General features: G+C 48.8%; 9 protein-coding genes across 9 annotated transcripts; 2 read left to right on the top strand and 7 right to left on the bottom strand.

Moving 5' to 3' along the window:
* Positions 1-342: 342 nt before the first annotated feature.
* Positions 343-3,408, bottom strand: V8C40DRAFT_275941 (beta-mannosidase; the record flags this gene model as incomplete). Its single annotated transcript, XM_083220779.1, has 4 exons — positions 343-2,651; positions 2,707-2,936; positions 2,992-3,072; positions 3,203-3,408. The coding sequence occupies 4 exons, from the start codon at positions 3,406-3,408 to the stop codon at positions 343-345; spliced, it is 2,826 nt and encodes a 941-aa protein (XP_083071190.1).
* A 1,207-nt stretch (positions 3,409-4,615) lies between these two features.
* V8C40DRAFT_250220 (uncharacterized protein) lies at positions 4,616-5,783 on the bottom strand. Its single transcript, XM_083216923.1, has one exon. The coding sequence runs from the start codon at positions 5,494-5,496 to the stop codon at positions 4,780-4,782; it is 717 nt and encodes a 238-aa protein (XP_083071189.1). The 5' UTR covers positions 5,497-5,783; the 3' UTR covers positions 4,616-4,779.
* A 59-nt stretch (positions 5,784-5,842) lies between these two features.
* On the bottom strand, positions 5,843-6,698 carry V8C40DRAFT_250219 (SMI1/KNR4 family protein). Its single transcript, XM_083216922.1, has 2 exons — positions 6,065-6,698; positions 5,843-5,992 (listed from the first exon to the last, which is right to left on the bottom strand). The coding sequence occupies exons 1-2, from the start codon at positions 6,646-6,648 to the stop codon at positions 5,899-5,901; spliced, it is 678 nt and encodes a 225-aa protein (XP_083071188.1). The 5' UTR covers positions 6,649-6,698; the 3' UTR covers positions 5,843-5,898.
* A 501-nt stretch (positions 6,699-7,199) lies between these two features.
* Positions 7,200-9,544, bottom strand: V8C40DRAFT_275940 (glycoside hydrolase family 55 protein; the record flags this gene model as incomplete). The annotated part of the gene is made up of 2 exons (XM_083220778.1): positions 7,200-7,369; positions 7,435-9,544. The coding sequence occupies 2 exons, from the start codon at positions 9,542-9,544 to the stop codon at positions 7,200-7,202; spliced, it is 2,280 nt and encodes a 759-aa protein (XP_083071187.1).
* Positions 9,545-12,223: 2,679 nt separating this feature from the next.
* On the bottom strand, positions 12,224-14,476 carry V8C40DRAFT_275939 (uncharacterized protein; the record flags this gene model as incomplete). The annotated part of the gene is made up of 3 exons (XM_083220777.1): positions 12,224-13,876; positions 13,950-14,293; positions 14,383-14,476. 3 exons carry the CDS (start codon positions 14,474-14,476, stop codon positions 12,224-12,226), a joined length of 2,091 nt encoding a protein of 696 aa, XP_083071186.1.
* A 710-nt stretch (positions 14,477-15,186) lies between these two features.
* Positions 15,187-16,025, bottom strand: V8C40DRAFT_267733 (uncharacterized protein; the record flags this gene model as incomplete). The annotated part of the gene is made up of 2 exons (XM_083219880.1): positions 15,187-15,685; positions 15,808-16,025. The coding sequence occupies 2 exons, from the start codon at positions 16,023-16,025 to the stop codon at positions 15,187-15,189; spliced, it is 717 nt and encodes a 238-aa protein (XP_083071185.1).
* A 569-nt stretch (positions 16,026-16,594) lies between these two features.
* On the top strand, positions 16,595-17,257 carry V8C40DRAFT_52970 (EthD domain-containing protein). Its single transcript, XM_083223087.1, has 2 exons — positions 16,595-16,829; positions 16,888-17,257. The coding sequence occupies exons 1-2, from the start codon at positions 16,686-16,688 to the stop codon at positions 17,170-17,172; spliced, it is 429 nt and encodes a 142-aa protein (XP_083071184.1). The 5' UTR covers positions 16,595-16,685; the 3' UTR covers positions 17,173-17,257.
* An 84-nt stretch (positions 17,258-17,341) lies between these two features.
* On the bottom strand, positions 17,342-18,933 carry V8C40DRAFT_275938 (major facilitator superfamily domain-containing protein; the record flags this gene model as incomplete). Its single annotated transcript, XM_083220776.1, has 2 exons — positions 17,342-18,673; positions 18,751-18,933. The coding sequence occupies 2 exons, from the start codon at positions 18,931-18,933 to the stop codon at positions 17,342-17,344; spliced, it is 1,515 nt and encodes a 504-aa protein (XP_083071183.1).
* Positions 18,934-19,253: 320 nt separating this feature from the next.
* Positions 19,254-21,185, top strand: V8C40DRAFT_250211 (adenosine deaminase family protein). The gene has a single exon (XM_083216921.1). It carries the CDS (start codon positions 19,704-19,706, stop codon positions 20,784-20,786), a length of 1,083 nt encoding a protein of 360 aa, XP_083071182.1. The 5' UTR covers positions 19,254-19,703; the 3' UTR covers positions 20,787-21,185.
* The last annotated feature ends 333 nt before the right edge of the window (positions 21,186-21,518 follow it).

The raw sequence follows: 21,518 nt of genomic DNA, 5'->3' as shown, positions 1-21,518 counted from the left end.
GCAGAATTGTTCGTTAACAAGTATTCGTATGTTGATAGCCTCTGCGCTGTCGGCTCTATGAACTGTAGAAGTGTGACAAAGACAACGACCGTGCTAGTGGCATCACGTCAGCTCTGGAGACTCTTTTGGCTCATCTCATACAAGTCCTTCATAGTCACAAAAGGATTGTGAAAGCCAGCATTATTATACCCATTGGTTCCACTTTATCAGAGGCCAACTGTGAGCGCAGAGTTTCTATAATATCACGATTACTTTTGTCACAGTCATAGACATAATAAGTCACAATTTGCGCACAGTGATGAAAGTCATATAATCTGTAACCTATACAATTATCTCGACTACTCATGGCGTGGTCAAATCCCACAAGCTCTCCACCGTCACTTGTTCAGTCCACTTCCCGCCTGTAGTATCTTGCTGAAGAGTGAATCCAACCTCTTTCTTCTCGCCGGGCCTCAAAACAAATGCATTGTCATCAAAGAAGCCCAAAACACCAGCTGGGTGCGTCAACCAAGTATAGAGAGATACACCAGCTGTAGCTTCCACAGTGAACTTCTTTGTAGACTTATTGTACGACAAGTGTAACTTGGGATCTGACACCTTGGCTTGATTAGGCCACACAGGAAGGAAGTGGTTGTGATGAGTAAAGGTTGTCGTTTTGCTGTTGACCGCATTGGGGAGCTTGCCGTGGGCTGTAAGTTCAATGACCAAAACAGCGTCGCTGGTGTCTGCAATCTTGAGATCCGACTTTACGTTGGCTGAGATGATCTGTGTGGTGTTGATGGCGCCCACGTTAAACTTGGTCGATTTAGTCATGCCCGCGTTGTTTGCAATAGGCTTGCCTTTCAGATCAACCCAAGTCAATGATACTTCACCGGATACAGGCTCCCAGAGATCAGACGTCACCCAGATCTCCAACTCGTTGGCCGTATAGTTCCAGAAAGCAGATGCAATGACGTGCTCGTAAGTCCTTCGAGAAACATATGGTAATACCTTCCACCGTCCGTCGTACTCTAGACCAGCCCAGGTCGGGGCTTGCCAAATATCGTTGAGCTGCCAGTACAGAGAGCCAAGTTGTCTCTCTGGCAGGCCGCTGCCACGTCTGTAGAATTGAATCTCAGATTTGTACATGTCTGCTTGGAACAGCTGAGTAGCGTGGCACCAGGAACTAAAATTGGCCACTGGATCGGTCTTGTCGGGTGTCGGATAGTACCGCTCAACAGCCAATGTCATTTCAACTTGGCCCAAAGTGCTGTTGTGAATATTTCTGGTCAATCCGCCAGCTGGGTAGTGATGGTTTCGTAGAATGACTGTTGTCGAGTTGAAGGAGAGTTCTTCAGGTTCAACAGCCTGTTGCCACGTCTGAATGCTGGGCATGCTGATAAAGCCAAACTCGTTGGCGAAGCGACCAACTGGATAGGCAGAGGTATCAAAGGAAACTGATGTGTCGTAATTGTAAAAGTCGGTGTCGCCGTAGATGTGTCCGCTAGTAGTATTGTAGTACCGCTCAACGATAGGCACGGGAAGATCAAGATCAATCTCTAACCAGCCATTGTTTGCACTGCAAGGACTGTATGAAATAGAATGGCTGTTTGCAGCTAAAACGTTGAATAGCGTAGTAATGAAGAGATTCTCATACTGGCCTAAGACATATGGGTAAGTTGTAGGATCGGCGCCCTGAGCTATGGGCAGCATCAAGTTCTCAAACTCATTGCCACCCATCCAGCATGCCAAAGAGGCATGGTGGTTCAACCGACGGACGTTGTAAGTAATCTCACCAACAACATTGGCCTTGAAATCATCGCTGTCTGGATACAAGGTATCGCTGAACTGAAACTCGCTCCAAAGTAATACACCGCGCTCATCAGCAATGTCATAGATCCAGTCGGGCAAGTATGTGCCTGATGACCACACGCGTAGCATGTTGAAGTTCTGCGATTCAACTGAGTCGAATAGGCGATTCATTCTATCCGATGTAACTCGTGGCCAAAAAGCATCAGGAGGGATCAGATTGGCACCCTTGGCATAAAACTCATGGCCGTTGATCTCAAAATGCCAGTTGTTTCCAGGAGTGATACCACTGGCGATTTGCGCATCTGTAATATTTCCTGAACTGAACAAGATGGTTCGGAAACCAACACGCCGCTGAGAGACAAGAATAGGCGTCTTAGACCCTGCGCTGCTGACAGAGACTGTTATGTTGTATAGCTGCTGGTTGCCCATGTCTCGAGGCCACCACAGCTTGGGCTTTTTGGCGTCTATTGTCACAGAGCCAGTGACGGTCATGTCAGACTGTGTCACGCCCTCCAGTTTGCCCGAGTACAATACTGAGCGGCTGTCACTGGCATCAGTAATGACGACCGACATGGAGGCATGCTTTGGCAGGGTTCCCAAGAAATCGAGACTCGCGTTCACCACCCACGGAGCAGTCTGGTCAGGAGCAAAGTTATTGAATTGACCTTTGCGGAAGATGTCAATGTCGGTGTTGAGAGAGTACAGCTCGCCGCCTTTGCTAAGCTGGACAATGCGGCCCGGCTGCCAAGGTCCTACTGGAGAGAAAGCTGGGCCCCAATCCCATCCAAAGTCATTCTGTTCCTTGCGGACCCATTGACGGTTTGGATACTCGAATGGATAAACCACCGAAGCTGGCCAATCTATGTAGACCCAGAGTTAACACAGATTTCCTGAGAGTCGTGATATATCACTTACGCTGGACTTCATCGCTTGCGTTGATGGCATTGATGATGCGAGGCACGCTGCCAAAGTTGATGCTGAGGACAGGGTCGTTCTTGCAACTAGCAAGAGCAGACGAGACATCATAAAACCATTGTCGGAACTGATTATCTGGTGTTCCAACAATGTGGTCACAAAATTTGACAGTGGCATATGTATCCAAGCCACCAAACACAAGCCACGTAGCTATGCCCGAATGTTTACTCCTAGACTCACTATTAGCATGACTCTTCTAGGTGATCCATCGTCTACTAAACTCACAGTCCGCTAATTGGCTTGCTAGTATACGTCCAGTTCTGAGCCGCAATCCATCGCAGATCAAAGTCATTCAGACCATTGTTTCTAGTATCATCACGTCAGTCTTGCCTCTTCAATTAACCATACAAGCCATTAAGAAGGACATCTCACGGTTCATCTATGTGTTTCCCCATTAGTATAATCCAAAGTAGGCAATCGTATGTTTTGTCTCGACTCACCAATCACACCAGCTGCATGAAGATCTAGATGAGCCTGCGAAGGGAACTTGCCCGGCACGGTGATGTTGCCGTACTCATTCGTCACAGTCCATTTCTGTAGGGAAAGATCGTGAATTGATGCTTTGCTAGTACTTTCTGTAGTGGCCACTGCCGCGCCCGCAAATATGCTGAGCGCGGCAAAGAGAGGCCTCATGGATCTCATGACTGAGATGTGAGGCTTCCTCTTGTTATTGACAATAGTTGAATATGTTTCTCTGATGGCAATTGAACCGTAAAAGTTACAGAGGCCATGAACGGAGCTCCAGCTAGGCACACTTGCGGGACGTCTTCAAAAGGCCACCGAAAGAAAGGCGCAATCCTCCCTTCCTGCCGCCATTCCTTGCCGCTTTTATGTCTAAATTCTCAACCATGCTTGCCTCGTGTGAGACATCAATTGAGGGGTCCGGAACAAAGCTCGGCCATTGTTACACGGCTCGCGTTCTGGTAAAACGGCAAATGCAGTCATAACTGTGTCGATCACCCGATGTAGTAGTGATTTGTGTTGGTCATCGCAGGTTACCTCTGGGGGGATGCGAATGACTTCATTGGGTTGGAAACCATGGCATGACCCCCCGGACTCTGAAATGCCGCTTCTCCCGGCAGAGGTTTCCCCACGATTTCTCATGTCACCAATCGCGATCTTGCCTGGGCAAGGGATTTTTGAAACTTCATGCAGATGAGCCCCATCGCGGAAACCACCAGTTCCCCCGTACAGTTAGGTTGGAAATGAAGCGCTCCAACTGGAGATAACATCGGGAATGTTGAGCTCCATTATTTTGGGTGTCTAGAATCCCAATTCCCTGATATTCTCATCATGCCGCACTGAGTTATAAGAGACAGGGTGCAAGGAATCAGGAAACTGTACCGGCTTGTGAAGTGCGGTGGCGGGGATCATTCTCTCAAGTGTACGGTAACATTGAAGCTCCATAATTCTGGGACGATGCATACAGGGACTTATGTGTGCATGTTGCGTCATGAGAGTCCATAGACTATGGGAACTCTGACTTGTTAAACGGATAATTTAACAGAAAGAGGGCCAATCTGCCGGTTAATTAATAATCTGGAGATGCGGCAAACGTTGAATGAAACATTGTCACTCTCCCATCCGGTGAAAGTACACAGACGCAGGAAAGAAGCTGAGCACACCTTTTGAAGAGACGACAAAGATCAGCAGAAAGGTGTAGGCATGAACGTGCTCCATTTGTATTGCTCCTGTTTCACAAAGATGCAGGTACAAAACAAAACATCCAGTCAGCTCTAGGAGATCAACATGCACACTGGTAAGCTTAAATCCAGTGGGGTCAATAATTGAGAGAGCATTCCAGTGGCGCAAGCAAAAACAGTTCTTCGGCGAAGCATCGAACTGAAACATGAAGCCTGGTGGTATTTAAATAGATTATGTACCTATAAATCTTTTTGTATAACCCGTTAGAGAATATCATCTCTGATTCCCAAATAGAGCGCTCATCCCTCACCTGCAGACCGATACACAACCATTAAGGTCCGCATTACCAAACTGGAAGCACACTATCCATCAAGATTCCTTCGACTTTTCAAGATAATTATGTGATTTCCAACGCTGGTAATGCTGAGCAGGCGTATACTCTGGCCTTACAGCCCGCAGCCCAAAAATGCGACCTGCCCAAGAAGCAAGCGACAACAATACGTGAGATACAAACCAATCTGCTGACGGACCCGCCTTTGCGCGCGATCCTTTTCCGTTCCAGAACTTCGTCGTGCTTAGAATGACAGGGAAGTTGTCCAAAGAGTGAAAAACAATAAAGAGGTTGAACGTGATCCAAAAGTCGATAATCAAGTCCTTTATCGTTGCAGGGAAGAAGGAGAACCCTGGTACATTCGTACTTATAACTCTCCCTGCGTTCAGAATGATTCCATTGAGGTTCCAGAAAAACAAGGCCTTTTCGCCATCCTCTGGGTCTGTCCTCTCAATAACGATGACTTCTTCTCCGTCTAGTTGCGCTCGCTGCCATTCGTGCCATTCGTATCGCTCAACCTTGATTTCGGGCTGGTTCGTTTTACTCGCGGTGATGATTTGCTCGGTATCCCCTAGGCGAACTTTTATGCTGCCTTTGATGACCTTGAGGTATTCTGTGTGAGTTTCGTGCCAGTGAAGGCCGCTGGACCAGGTTGATCTTGATGGGAGCGTGACTGTAACTTGGTTCGGCGTTGTGAGATCGTAGACGACGGCGTTGGGAAGACCCCGCTCAATTATTCCGGATATTTGCTCCATTCTTGCCAGCCGCTGTTATTGTGAGAATCAGAATGCTGTGCCAGTTCAGAGACCTGTTCATTAGCTCTTTTTTCTTCTAATTTTTTTTTAAAGAGAATTCCCAGGCGATTTATTTAAATACAATTATTGAGAATTCAGTTATCTGGCATCAACTGCCGGAATGTGTCGGCTGACAAATTCACATGCCAAATCTAAGGCGCATCTGTCAGCAGCTTGCAGTCATGAGATGTGTTCAAACTCATGAGATTGTATCACTTGCTAGTTCAACGACTCGGCGCTAGCTGTTCAAAGCTAGGCAAGTGTAACAACTAGAGAGATCTTTTGATACGAGCGATGGTTCATCATCAGTTGATAGCTGTTCAAGATATATTGTTGGGAATTTTTATCTGAGGCCTTGTTCAATCACGCCTTGATGGTTCTGACTCTGGTTCGCATGTATCCTTCAAAGGTGGGATGCACTTTGGTGCTTGCCATCCAAGGTACAAACACGAATAAGCTGAGGGCAGCGAGTTAGCATCTTAGGGAATTAGGAAGATAGATGGCTTTGAGACAGTTGTCAGGAACTTACAGCCACTGGCCTGGCGCGTCTTTAACTTCAATCCCTCTCTTTCCGGCCAACCACAACCACGTCTTTCGTATATACTCGGGCTCTAGTAAAAAGACAATAGTATCCTCATCTTCATCGCTGATCCTCAATACTCGCTCCAGCGGCGGAGCTTCATCAAACTCTTCGCTGGTCAACGATATCGTCTCCTCCAGAGACGTCACACTGGGTGGGAAAGTTTCCACGCGCAACGATTCAAATCCTACAGCATCCGCTTGCTCCCACCTCAGTTGTTCAACACCACACAACGACGGTATCCATCCAATGCCAGTCCATCCTGTACCATTCGTGACCTGAAGGAATTGCTTGTAGTCATCCGGCAGCGTCGTTTGGAGTGTCGCTTCCTGCTGCTGGATAACATCCTGTGATGCGGGCGCCTTGATGAAAGGATAGTCGTCAAAGACTCGTTGATCAAAGGACACACCTTCTGCTTCTTCCTTCTTGATGCTTGCGTCAGCCGTAGCTCGTATTTGCCTTATGAGTTCCACCCAGCCGCGAAGATCATCATTCGTAATGTCGTCAAGAGACGAAGCCGCAGCTGTTACCATGGCTAAAAGTGCGAATAAATTTGAAGTGCCTTGCCGAACGGGTGTAATGGATGAAGAATGGAACCTTTCGCTGTTTTACGCAGCGACGACTGTCTTTATATTTACATGCGTATCGTACAGCCACTAATCGGATATAATAGCTCCGCAATATTATTAGAGTCCGGCTCGTATTAACTAAACGACACATTCAGCTGCTGACGCCTTACTCAAAAGGAAGAATGGTGGATGATTACATGCATTAGCAGTGAGAGAACCTTAATGTAACATGTGTAATATGTCACCTATCGGCTATTTCCATTGTATTGGCATGCATGTAGTACACATATAATAGACTGCTTTAGATCACAGTGAAATAACATGGAAATAGTAAAGAGCCGAGTAGAGAATAGAGCATAAGCATGATACCATCTGCACGCATTGGAGCTCTCAAAGAGCAATACATGAGATAATCCTGGTATATTGCTATGAAATTATTACTATATGCAAACCAACATTAACATATATACATCACGTCTCCTCCATTAGAAGAAGGTCATTTCCTATGTCGATATCTAGGTGGTGTAGCGGCCAACATCACTACCAGGGCTCCAGCCTCCAGTGAAATCGGGCTGGGCATTGATGTTGGTACCGTTAGCCAGGCGAAGCGCGACGCTGGTATCCTTGGCGCACATGCCGTACATCTGGAGGTTGGTAGGAGCAGTCTTGATGACGTGCATGTAGTCTATCACAAATGTTAGCAAAATGTCCTCTTATAATGTCTATCCGGAGTAGTATATGTCAACTTACCCTGGCACTGGTAACCGCCAGAAGCGCAACCTTGGTATCCTGGACCGCTGAAGAAAGCCCAAGAGGCAGAGCCAAAGTAGTAGATGTTGGAGCCGCCCTGGACATAGTTGGCAAGGCCCATGTGGCAACGGGCAGTGCTGTCACACCAGGAGAAATCAGGGTCACCCCAGCCGTTGACATCGACCTTCCAGGGAGCAGGAGGAACCTGTTGAGTGTTGTCACCCTGGTCGTAGTTGGTCTCGCTCTGGAGGAGAGAGACAACGACGTTGCTGGCAGAGCGAAGGTTGAGCTGGTACAGCCACCAGTGCTCGCTGCCGAGACCATGCAGCCAGGTTCCCTTGGTCGACTCGACCAAGGCGCCTCCCTTGGCGGCAATGTTGGAGCCGCCGCTGAAGCCCTCGGTGATGTGGTCGGCAACCCAGTTCCAGGTGTTCTCGACGTAGGCTGACGAGGTCTTGGTGAAGTGGAGGCCGAGGAAAGCAGCCTGGCACTCGGCATTGGCCTTGCCGCAAGTGTTGGTCAGGCCATCGGCACCGCGAGTTCCACCAACGGTGATGAGCGAGTTGAACAGCGCAACATCGCCAGCATTGCTTCCAGCAGCGTTGAACTCGACGATGATGGCGCCGGGGAGCACATCGGAGACGGTGAAGCGGAAATCCTGCAGCTGGGCAACGCCGACATCGCCAGCGTTACCGACCTGAACGACGGGCTTGGGGTTGGAGGCGTCCTTGAAGAAGCTGCCGCCACCGGAGATGGTTGCCCAAGCCTCACCAACAAGACGAGAGCCAACAGGGACCACAAGGGTGGACAGGACGCGGTAGTCGCCAAAGGGGAAGTAGGCAATCTTGTTGTTAGCAGCGGCAAACTGGAGCACCTTGTTGAGGGCGGCCGAATCATCGGTGCTGCCATCGCCCTTGACCGTTTGTCCGCCGTTCTGGCTGGGATCCTTGACGTTGACAAAGTCGGTGACTGGGTTTTGAGCGTAGTTGGGCACAACGACGGCGGGAATGCGGCCGCCGGGGGCAACGCTGGCTGGACGAGCAGTGGTTCCGGAGACGGCGCCGAAGATGGGGCTGCGGCCGACGGTGTTTCCGTAACTGTAGTTGACGATCTTGCTGGATGACTTAAGAGCTGTTGTGCCGCGGAGGACGACGACATCGGAGGAGGTGTCCTTGGCCAGGTTGTCGATGACGATCGAGGGGTAGACGGTGGTGGTGAAGGTGACGCCCGAGTTGATCGACTTGGCGTCGACAATACCGACAAAGGGGCTACCGCCAGTAACAGAAATACCAGTGCCAACGGTATCGAAGGTCGGGTTCAGCAGAGTGATGGTGTTGCCTCCGCTGATCAACATGCCAATCGTGTTCTTGTAAAAGTAGATGCTCTTGTACAGAGCTTGTTGGTGGCCATTGTGCCAGATACCGTTCTGGCCGTTCTCAATTCGCACATCGGCAAGACCAAGAGTAGACCCACGACCAAGCTGGATACCAGTGTGACCCTTGCCGCCGCTGGAGGGCGCAAGAACAATCTTGACATTCTGCAGCTGAGCGGCCTGGGCAACACCCCAGTAAAGGGCAGAGATGCTGGAGGTTCCGCTAACAGCCGTGGTGTCAAGGACCAAGTTCTTCAATCCAACTGCAAACGAGAGCTCGCCGGAGACGCCTGTGGAGGGATCCTGGCCGTTGACGAGGTAGTTGCCGCTGAAGCCAGACGCAGCCTTGATGATGGGAGGGTTAGTGGCATCGCCCATGAGGATGGTGTCGGTGCGCATGTTGAGCGTCTGCGAAAGCGTGTAGGTTCCCGGGGGAATATACACAACTCGGGGCTGAGATGCCAGCCATTCGTTCTGTCGGTTGCTGCTGCCGGCTGAGTCGATGGCACTCTGGAGAGAGCCAGCATCGCCAGCATTTACAGAGACGAAGACGTTGTAAGAGCTGGGGCTCGGCGCGTGGGGAGCATAGCCCTTGTACTGGCCGGTGTGGTCCATGGCAGCATACCAGAAAGATGTGTTGGCTCGAGGCTGGAGTGATCGGTCCTCATGGCGGGCCAATGTTGGCGAGGCCGTGACGGCGCCCAGAAGGGTGGCCACAAAGGCCAGTGACTTCAACATGGCGAGAAATGAGTGACAGGAAACGAGAGTATCAAAAAAGGATACTGCAAAAAGGAATGGATAACGAGACGCTGCCCGTATTAAAGAAGCAATCAGTACCTTGGCGGCTTGTTACGACCACCTTGACCGCGTGATCAAGCCGTCAGAAGTGCTCACTATAATAACATCGCCATCTATATAAAGAACTTTGCTCATCTTACCGCTCGATCCCCAGTCATGCTATTCAGCCCAGCAGTTCATGCCCCCCATCGGGCCGATGGCCCTACTAGAAGCCCTAGTTGTCATTTCCAGACCGTCTCGTCCATCACGTCCTGCCTAGACGGGACATACCAAAGACATCTGCGCAGATCGTGACAGCACAACTCCGCCGATCTCTGACAGCCAGCTGGACGTTTGCCCGTAATGGCCAGCCTCCGTGATGAACGGGGCCACAGCCGGCTTACTGTGTCCATTGTCCAGCGGTCCTGATCATCAAAGATGAACCAGATCGATTGGTCGGACAAATAGAAACAGCACCTCTCTCCCCACTGCGTTTGACACCGATCGGCAGTCGGAAGCCACTTTGAGTAGCTATAGTTGGGGACAGCTAAGAAACTAGTCTACCGTACTAATTTTATGACACAGGGGTTCGGCGGCTTGGCCGACTGTGGTTTGGTAGCAGACATAGTGCTGGGAGACACTAGCAGTGATAATCCATGGGAATTACCCCTTGTGTGGGTTTTGAATGCTGACACGGGGCCTAGCAGTGAGGCTGAGGGTTCTTGGTGCGGCTCCGCGCTCGTGCTCGTTCTCGTGATTACATGAGGGGCAAGAATAGAGATTGGATGATAAAAGATGTATATAAATACTATACCTCGACATCTGATAAGAGCGAGGCGATGAGTGATCAGGCCAACGTTTGTGCTTTGTTTATGTCAATCTCGCGGTTGAAGGCATCTAGCGTGCCCCTAGTTACGCTGCTATGCTTTCGCACGGGTTAGCCATGGAACTCATGCGGCTTGAAACACGGAAAAATTAATACCATCAATGAGGTGCCAGAGACATTGATTAAATGTGATGGCCAGTACTCGTACAAGATGTAGGAATGCTTGCGCTATTGGCAGACCAGAAGATGAGAAATAGTATAAGAACAAAAATAAAGATGGTGAGTGAATATAGATATGAAGGGATAAAAATAAAAATAAGGATTGGTCCATCGACAGGGTGGGATAAGCCCGACGGCTGAGTCTAATGATCCCCCGTTACTAACTCCGTAATATTTCCCGTACTCTCTCAGATGTGAATTAGTATTTCTGAGAGATGCGTTCTTATCGGGAGGACAAACAAGGCTGAGGAATACTAATCTCCAGATTTGTCTACGATGGGTAGAGCATGCACGATGTATGCAGCACACCTATATTTATCTCAAGGTGAGCTCACTCTTATTACGGGGCCGCAATGCCTGCACCGGAACACACCCGCGAGTTTTGCTTCATTTACACGCGGAGCTGCTCCGAATCATGGCCCTGGACGAAAGCCTAGAATGGTCATCAATTGAAGCGCGCTGCATACAACAGTGCCATGCAGTATCATCTCGAATGTGGTAGGTTTTGTGATCTCACAACATCCCGGATGCAAAATGAATATTCACACGCAAAGTACCTATGTAGACCTATTGCTGTATAGTTACCCCCTGATATCTTCAAAATTCCGGATTTCCTTCCCGGAGGCAATGAGATCAGTAATACAGTGACTCTCGGCAACCGATATACAGGCTTCTTCAACTAAGCCCCCTTATGTAGCATGCTCTACGATTCAACCGTAATATTCCTTTTATTACTTTTTTAATTTAGATTCGGAATAGTAAGGGGGATTTTTCGGCGCTACAGTTCATATCAGTACACACTCATCATTCGTCATAATTTGCATCCGTTTGCTTTGCCTTTTTCGACTGACTTGGAGAAAGATGATTTGCTACCAGGTCTAATAACTCCCGAAAGTCGGGTAAGGGTTTTACGATAGGCTCTTGGGATCCGAAACTCACCAAAAGGGACTCCGATCCTTTGACTTAATGCTCCCCTGCGTCGAAACAACCTCTGCATTGTATAAATTCACGCTGATGTTGACGCCTATGTATGTGAGTTCTCGCCTAGAATTTCCCAGATAGGCAGTCCGACATGAACTAAACGTCGTGGGATTTCAAGTAGATATCGATTAAGTTGCGAGCGGGTCTAACTAGTTCCTGGAGATGCACTAATTGAATACGAATAGGCGAATCCCGACTCACTTCTAAGAGCCTTGAAACAGTGTCAAGAATCTCGGTTTCATCGTGCGCCTTGAAAAGGCCCGAGGGCAATGACGAATTCCATGCGTGCAGAAAGTAAACAGTTGTAAGAATATGAACCATCTTTGTTTATTTTCCTAGTTGTCTGCTTGTCCCTCACAACCTTGATTGAACAGTAATGGATACAGCGCCCTTTTGCTTTTGGTATGACTTCAAGGTTCCATCGGTTGTATTGTTAAGCTCAACGCCCTCTGCTAAAGATAATGTAGACGTAAGACCAAAAAAATAAAGAAAAAGAGAAAAGTGCCTGGGGGTTGAATGATGCACACACCCTCTAGACTTTGAGTCCTAATGACCAAAGAGCTGTCCATATTGAGCTGAATCCTTGTCTTCCGCAAAATAATACCCAGGTATTGTTACATGTCTTCCACCAGCCACTGTTGCATCAGCTCGTCAACATCAGCCGCCGTGCTTGGCCCCATAAAGTCAATTGTCGTCATAAAGGTCGGCGAATAGTCCAGGTGGAACGCCGTCCCTTGAGACACGAATTGGTCGGCGTTCTCACCGCCCCTACTGGCCATTTGTTGGCCGTCGCCTTGGTCCCCGGCATAGCTCTTTCGCGCAATGGAAATAATTCCAAAGTAAGGTATCGTGAAGTGAAACTTGTCGCCTTGTAGTGTCTTTGGATCCTTTTCAATTGTCTGGAGGAGCTTCAAAACGTCGCGCGCTTGCAGGGCGACTCTGTCGTCAAACTGTTCGACCGCTGCATCCAGAACCCCAATAACATCGGCAACCAAACCCCAGTCTCTCTCTGTACGGCCAGATAAAGTCTCCATCTCAACAGCCGGCGACCGTAGAAACGTATTGAAGATGAGAATCACGGCGGCCGTGAATGCCTGAAAATTAGTCATACAGCATGAAAACATGCCAAACGTCGTTCGTAGTGGGAGATAGACTTTAATCAGTTGTCGTGCGGCTCTAAGACACGCAATCCTGCCGTATTCGGTCTGTCGTTCTTCTGATGCGTCAAGCATAAACGGCAAATGGTTGGACATTTCGAGCTGGTGGTGCCACAGTTGAATGTTGTACCGGGCGTAGAGAATCTCCATTGCTTCTACCTGTATTCCTGAAAGGCTGTCAAAGGGATGCCACCATGATTGCGGCACAGACGTAGCCAAATTCTGAAGCGCGTTGTCAATGGACTGCGTCAAAGACATTGCTGGTCTTGAAGAGCTCTGTTCTCTCTCGATCAAGAGTGCAGCGATGCGGTCGAGCTGTGCAAGATAGAAGGCATCTAGCTTGTGTCCATCCAAATGCTGCATGAGTTTGAGATTGCTTGGAGCAAGAGGTTCATTCGTATCCATCACTCCACACGGAAATCCAAGAATCTGGGAGAGGTGTCGGTCGTAGTGGATAATGTGAGGCCACAGCTCGGCCATGTTGATTTCTTCGCTATGATTGTTATCTTTACTATCTTCGCCATAAATCCGGTGGAGATTCATCAATTGTGCGATTGCCAACGCTCTTCGATTGTTAAGCCATGATCGACGAGGTCTACCCGAGTTAACAAAGTAGATTGAAAGAAGTAAAAGGCATTCAAGTCCCTCTGACGTGGCGATAATTTCGTCATCGGAGGTAACCATAGAGATTATAACCGAAGCCAGAGATTCCATGTATTCTTCTCGTGACGACGGTAGCTGGAGTTGGGTGATGTCGACATGCTGAGGCAGCTGCTGTAGGCACATAACAATGCACATCAAAGCTCTCGCAATAGCCGTAGGGTGGCTCAGGGTTGACGACTCAAGTGGCATCGTTTTGAGTAGCGAAAATTTGTTCGATTGCTTGAGAGATGGAAGAGGGCGAAGAAGTTGGCAGATCCAAGGCGAGCTTTGACTATCCAGAAATTCGATAGCGGCACGGGAGGGCATCATCTTCAACAGTAGACGGGAGACTCTTTTCAGCTTCGGCCACATCCCCGTGTCGTTGCATGTTGTTGATGGGCTAGTATCCAGAGCTACGGTTGAAGCATCTGTCGAAGACGCCTCCTTTCCACCAATCTCTGACATAAACTGAAGGGCGAGAAACTAATTAGTATGCATTTCCATAGTAATAACGAAATCAAAGGAATGAGCTTATTCTTACAGATGCACTCTGGAAGACGGAAAGCACGGCAGAGTTCGATGAAGGAGCTGAAATATTGGATCTCGTATTAACAACATCAATTCCAGTACGGTCATCGATCGTTGTCGGGCGTCCTGGTGACTCTTCATCATGACTCTGCCGGCTTACGGAGTCCAACTTCTGAAGGACTTGCTCTAATAAGTTCTCAACACGCATCATCCTGCTCTCCATGCTCTGGGCGCGCGATGCATCGCCCGTCTCATCTTGGAACCGTTGACTGACGCACGTAGAACCGTGGGAGATGCACCAATTGCAAATACTTGTGTTACCAGAAGGGAAGGTGCACCTAATCTTTCGGCGTTTGCCTGAAGAGTATCTCATCAATTAGAAGTCAGACAAGACAAATTGCAGGGTTGCCGAGAATTTGGTCAGCGTCCCGTTTATTGAGACTTACATTCCCAGCAGCTGCGTGTCCCTTTACGGACCTTCCGGAGCTGAGGCGGTGACATTGCATCAGTCGATTTTTGCTGCCTTGGCGGTCGAATCATTACTGAAGAGTGCCTCTTGTATATGGATGGGTTCGGATAGGCTTCAGTTTTGGCGAGTTGATCAGGGCAGTTAGGTGAACTTCTCCACGTTTCACAGGTTGTTACTTATCGCCTTAAAGCTCACCGTTGGCTTAGGCTAAGGCTTAGCTGGAAGTTTCTGCGTGAGGCTAGGGATTGAACATTGGAACCGCCCCCACCACTATGAAAGATATCCGGATCACTTATGTGCAGCGCATTTGAACGATCTAGGCAGCTAATGTCACTCGTTGCAGGTAAGAAGTACGAACTGGGTCCACATGTCTGTACTGTTAGTACGGACATGTAATGGGAGAACCAGCATGTCAGAAAACAACCTTGAGAGCTGCGTCGAGTTTTCTTGCGGGCAAGGCCCTGAAAGGTAAGATGGCCCGCGCCGCAGTTTAATTGTGCGGACACTGATATGGAGAGTATATTTAGTTTGTCGGTCGCACAACTCCGAGCTCAATGATTTCTCGTATTACACTTACTAATTGATAGGTCCCATGTATTATCCTAAATCGGAGTCAAGCAACTAGAACCACGTACAATTGAATAAGCTTGATCCTTTGTTGAAGTATAAGACAGACCTGCGCTACACTTGACTCGGGGTAATAGTATTCTGTGGATCAATATCGATGTACATGGCTCACTCCTACCATGGCACTCTGATCATGTTTGAAAGTGAAAATAGCCTATTGGGGTAGAAGCTTGATCAACTCTCGCTCAATAGCAGCATCCAGACCTTCCGGCGGCTTCATCCCCAACTTCTCATTCATAACCACGCGCTCATCGTCAAAGTTACCTCCAGTATTGTATATGGCCTTGCTAAGTATATACCCCAATTTGCTTGTATCGCCCTGTGCCAACGTATTCCGCGCCTCGACAACCTTTTCCTCTAAGTCGACATTAATCTGCTTCCATTCAACCGTATCTAAGCCCCGTGCACTCTCGATACGCGCCGTAACCGAGATAAGAGACTTCAGTATCTCGTCTTGACTGGCATTGAACGATCTGACGCGCACGTATTGGTTCACAACAATGGGGGAGTTTTGCGCAAGCAGAACGTGGGCTACTGCCTCGCCAACTGTAGATAAATTCGACCAGCTCAACCGGTGACTGTGATATCCGGGCTGGTGGAGTTCTGCCGTACGGGCCGGGAGATTAAAAGAGAAGAATCCGTTGTTGAGACTCCTATTCGAACAGAGTTGTGTTAGTCAGATATTAATGTTTTCCTCTTCGCGCCGCCGGGTGTTGAAAAGGCTCCTGTGAGAAGGAGCAAGCTGAAGTAGAAGGTGTACAACGGAAGAACTTACCAGTCAAAAAAGAAGCCCGTAATAATCGCCGTCCAAGTAATTTTGTCCTCGATAGACCGGAGATACTGTATAATCTGCGGTTTCATGCGAAGGAAAGTCATGATCTCGACAGCTTTTTCGTTAGATGTGTCAATCCCGAACTCAGACGGGATAAATCGCTTGACACCTGCCTCGACGGCAGCGTCAATGATGTTCTTTTGCTCCTCGAAATCGGGCATCGTGATGGTATTAACAACCGCATCTTGGCCCTTGAAGGCCGATACGAGTGAAGCCCTAGAGTAGTCGGTGCGAAAGAGGTTGACTTCGGGGGGAGGCTTGGCAGTTGAAGAAGTGCGAACCAGAGCAGAGACTGAAAATCCTTGTTCCAGCAATCAAGAGATTACGATAGGATTCAACCTCCCTCCAGCCTGTCAAGAGCCTTGTTAGAAGATATGCCAGATATGGGTTGTCAGACACTGCAGAGTCTAGGAAATCATACCCCAATGAGCATGACATTTTTTATTTCGCTCATATTGACCAAATTAGTGGATTATCCAATTATTTTTCTAATTGCACGCGTCTCTTACACACCAACTACTTCTTTCCCATTATCTCCCAGGCCCTTTTAATTCCCAAGCTGTTGTTGTGTCGTATTCTCTAAGCATTGGAATTCGGCCGAGCTCGGCGGAACAACGATCGCACTATGGAAACGCCTCATTTCGCAAACATTGAACATTCGGCCGAAGCCCGGTCGATGGTATGCTCCAATGACTATAAACCATGTAGAAGCACACGTATATAATTACAACTGCAATAACGAGCAATATATTTCAATCAAACAGCATCTCGTATCCAACTTCTATAACGACCACAACTCTACGTCCTAAAGCTCAATCGTGATGAGTTCTACACTATACATGATTGCCTTTATTAGGCGTCGCCCTGATCTTACAGAAGAGCAATTCTATAATCACTGGAGGAATATTCATGCACCCAAGATTGCATACTGGGCCAAGAAGAATGGCATCATCGGCTACACGCAGGTAAGCCATGTCATCAAAGAGGGATCACCGGTCAAGTAGCCTGCCTGACAGCATCTAGATTCACACCCCCAGTTCCCTGCGCCAGCCCTTGAAGGAGATGCCACTCCCTCTCACCATCATGGAACATGACGGTGCTGTGATATGGGAGATCCCGAGTTTGGAGCACTATATAAATGCTTTTAATGATCCTTACTATGCTAGCGACATTGCGCCGGATGAGGATAACTTTCTTGATAAGAGTAAAGAAGTGGCAACGATAACATTGGGCAATTTTCACAATATTGTTGCAGGGGCTGAACCTCTTATCGACTACAGTTCGGAGGAACTATCGAAAACAGAGTAGAAGATAAACATACTGTAACTACATTGCAAGAGTTAGACAAGCGACAGGCGGATCAGCTTCATATAAAGCATATTCGCGAAATTTTTGCAGCCCCTTCATGTCTACTGGCATATGGCAATTACATAGACAAGGAATTTTGCCGAATGGCAACATAATATTGGAGTGAAAGCTACAGCCGGTACCTGAAACCAACAGTCTTCCAGTCCGTCACATCCTCGTAATCCTCTGGCCTCAGCTGAATCTCCGTAACTGCCTCAGCAACATCTTTGCCGTCCAGTACATCAGACACTTTGCCATCAGCCACAGCTCCAGCCGCTCCGGCGTTTCCAACGAAGCCTTCTTCCCTGGTACGCTTCGCATTCACCCACTGCAAATAGAACCTCAAAATAATAGCCAAGGTAATAACGATGCAATAGCAGATCATGATTGTCTTGAAAGCAGTCTTATATGTCGGAGCTTCCGATGCGCGAAAGAATTGAGGGCCAGAGATGTTGCCGGCACAGTACGCTAGGAAGAGCATAGCCGTAACGGTCATCTTCTTGGTGACGCCGCGGTAGTTGGACTGGACAAGGGCCATTGTGAGAGGCATAGCCGCGGGCCCAGGAGATAGAAGAAAGTAGGCAAACAGCTGGACACCATGAGGCACGCTATCACGGCGGTAGATGACAGCCGCACCGACAACACATGGAATGAGGATAAGGACAATGAGTAAACAGTTTAGGGTTCGATAACGGCCTGCAAGCCATCCGGAGCCCGCAATGATGCCTGCTGTAAGCACAGAGTAGGGGATGTTGATGAGAGTGGACTGCAATGAGGTGAAGTTGAAGGAACCGATGATGATGTTGGAGAAGCTCTGAGTGCCGCTGTTGGGCATCTGGCCGACGATTGTAATGAGAAAGATGAGCCACGTCTTAGGGTCGATGAGACATTCGATAAACTGATCCCATCTCCACCGTGAATTCTCTGTAGCCCCCGTGCCGGCAATGACTGTGCGATCAGCTGCAATCTGGCGCTCCTCAGGCGTCAGGAATTTGGCCTTGGAGATGCTGTCCGGGAGAAAGAAGAACATGGGGATGGCCCAGAGGAATGTCGCAACGCCGAGGGTGATGTACATCCACCGCCACGGATGCACATCATCCTTGACATGTCCCAGGCCAAAGGCAATCAAGCTAGACACGATGCCACCGATGGAGTTGCCGGCAAACCAAATGCCCACGCGCGTCGGCATCTCGTCTCGAGTGTACCAGGTCGACGTCAGAAACATAAAAGCCGGCGTGATGGTGGCCTCTGCCATTCCCAGCAGGAACCGCACGGCCATGAGGCCACCAAAGTTGGTGCATGCTGCTGTCAGACCAACAACGGCGCCCCATACGAGGGTGTTGAAGGTGAGATACTTGGCGGTAGGGAGACGGGCGATGAGGATAGTGGTGGGATACTCCCAGATGAGATAGCCAAAGTAGAAGATGCTGCTAACCCAGCTGTACTGCTGTCCTACAAGATGCTGCAATGGTAAACATCAATACGTTAGTTATGCATACATACATGTAGTTGTAGTGGGTGTTTTAATTGGTGTCTTACCGTATCATCGCGTAAACCAAACACGGCGGCGCTCGACAAGATGACCTTGTCCATAAAGTTGAGCATATAAGTAACAAAGAGCAGAGGAATAATGACTCGGTCAATCTTCTTCACCACGCGACGCGCAATGGCGGCATCCGCGCCCGTCTCCATGCGAGACGCTTCCTGAGCTGAAGAAGTCATCTCGGCGTCAACGTCAATGGGGCTACCCAGTAACGGCTCGGTTTCACGAGAAGCGCAATCATATTGGCCGCTCATTGAATGCGCGTAACCTTTATGTATATATGTATGTGCATATGCAGCCAGTCGATCTCTGGAAGACGCCGTCCTCCTATCGCACCGCGTTTCCCCTCACGCTTATCTTGGAATGCGGCGAGATAGCACAAGATACGGCATGCAGGAGTTTTGTCTCCCGAGATCGGCCATTCGCCGAGATGAGGGGAGACTATAGCCGGTTAAAAGCCTAGACGCACCCACTTCTCGTGTCTCAATGGTCTCGTGCCAGCAACTTGAACGATCGGGGAAGGGAAACTAAACTGAGAGAGACGATGCTATGAGAATCTCTTAGCTCTGGTTGAAAATTCTAGGCCGATAGATAAAAAGGTGGCGGTTTGAACGACAAGCTTACGCCGTCGGATTCGCGATTTACACAGTAGCCTCAGTCCGCTTACTGCCCATGTGGAGCTCTGATTTCAAGTTATCACGGAAACGCCCAATGAAGATCTCTCAACCGCTGGGAATTCTCGAGATATAGCCATGATATCCACGCCTTGACTTCTCCAGGGATAGTTTGGGACGAAATACTGAAAAGTTGGCCGATGAAGACGATAAGCATCATCCGGAGACTCACCGAGAGCGCCAACAATTCGCAGCCGCATGTCCTCTCTGTCTAGGCATTTCTTGTCCTCTCTGTTCATTTGCGATTACAAGGTGTTGCTCCGAATTAATTTACCATGAACGGGCTTGCAGTCTCTCCGTTCATTGCCTCTCTTCCCAAGGTTGAGCTTCACATCCACATCGAAGGCACACTTCAGCCAGCCCTGCGATGGAAACTGGCTCAGCGCAACAACATTCCGCTGCGCTTCAAATCCCAGGAATACCACACCTATGAAGAGCTCCTGGATTCATACAACGTTACCTATAACCATCGCCCGGAACTCGGTGGCCGCAAGGATGTACCGACATTTCTAGAGGCATATTTTGCAGGCTGTGAGGTTCTGCTAACAGAAGATGACTTTTATGATCTCGCCATGGATTATCTGGCGCGATGTCGCGAGATGAATGTTCGCTATGTCGAACCGTTTTTCGACATCCAAGCACATACACGTCGTGGCGTCCCTGCAGAGCATGTGTTGAACGGCTATTTGCGAGCACAGCGCGACGGCGCATCTAGATACGGAGTGCGATCCAACTGGATTTTCTGCTTCTTGCGGGATGAGCCTGTCGAAGACGGTGAAGCCGCATATCAAACCGCCCTACCGTGGGCCAAGTCTGGACATGGTCTGTTCCACGCAGTTGGTCTTGCCAGCAACGCCTATGAACGGCCTCCGATACTGTTCAAGAAGGCATTTGAGCGAGCTCAAGCAGACGGCCTTCACATCACGACGCATTGCGACTTTGGACAAAAGGACACGCACGAACACATCCGCCAGGCCATTTTTGACGTGCAAATAGAGAGGATTGACCACGGCCTTGATGTGCTCGACCGAGATGAGCTGATCGCCGGTCTTGTCGACCGAAATGTCGGCTTGACTCTCTGTCCACACGCCTACCACCGACGCACCGCAACGGAGGTTCTCTTCCCAAAGCTACGACAGCTGCTTGACAAAGGGGTGAAGTTCTGCATCAACAGTGACGATCCCGTGTACATGCACGATGTCTGGATCGACGGCAACCAGGAAAAGGCGTATCATTATGGAGAGTTGACGAAGCGAGAAATGGTGCAGCTGGCGAGGAATGCCGTCGACATGTGCTGGGCGGATGAGGCTGTGAAGAAAGGCATTTACGGTGAATTGGATCGGGTAGATGTGGGATGAGAGACCGTCTGATGATTTTGTCAACAAGAATTAAGAAATTTTCAATATGGCCTTACGTTGACGGACTTAACGGAGCAACTACATGTAGTGAAATAGTGATGCAAAAGTTCTGTGTAAGCTAACCGTAAAGATAGATATTACCTCGGTTTCATCAATACGATGCTCGCGAAAGTTTCCCAAGATGATAAATTGTGTAATAGACGTCTAAACCACAGGGGAGAATTCTTGTCCAGCGTTCGCAGATAGGCCCTTAGAGCGGTAAACCCGTAGAAACTGTCATTCTCGGAATAAGTTAGCGTCAGCAACCAAGCCTATGTGGTCAGAAAATACCACAAGTGCCTCTAGCGTCAAATATCTAAGCATAACTCAACGCCTTGAATGGTATAGCAGAAAGACATGGAGTTATAGTCTGCCGCAGCATAACGACATAACCGCATTGGTCAACGCAATATGTAATCTAGCGCGCGTCTCAGCTGAATGCCCCGGAACTATTAATGGTCTATTCAGAGATTAGACTATTCTGTTCCTAGATTTGTACGTATGTAAGCCAAGCTTGTCAGATCAAATGTGCCGAACATTGATGTCCGAAGTCCGAGACGGACAAACTCACACAACGACCGAATCCCTTCTTAATTGATGACTCTCATGCTGCAAGACTGCTTAGAAATCGCCTGCTTTCTTGGCTCAATTCTGATGCTACCTATGTTCACGACGACGTAGGCTCATTGCGCC

This window comes from Trichoderma camerunense (genome assembly GCF_050948025.1).
Source record: "Trichoderma camerunense strain CBS 138272 chromosome Unknown V8C40scaffold_13, whole genome shotgun sequence".
In the NCBI taxonomy this organism is placed as follows: Eukaryota; Fungi; Ascomycota; class Sordariomycetes; order Hypocreales; family Hypocreaceae; genus Trichoderma; species Trichoderma camerunense.
The sequence above is the reverse complement of the archived record's forward strand: the minus strand, read 5'-3'. Positions and strand labels throughout refer to the sequence as shown.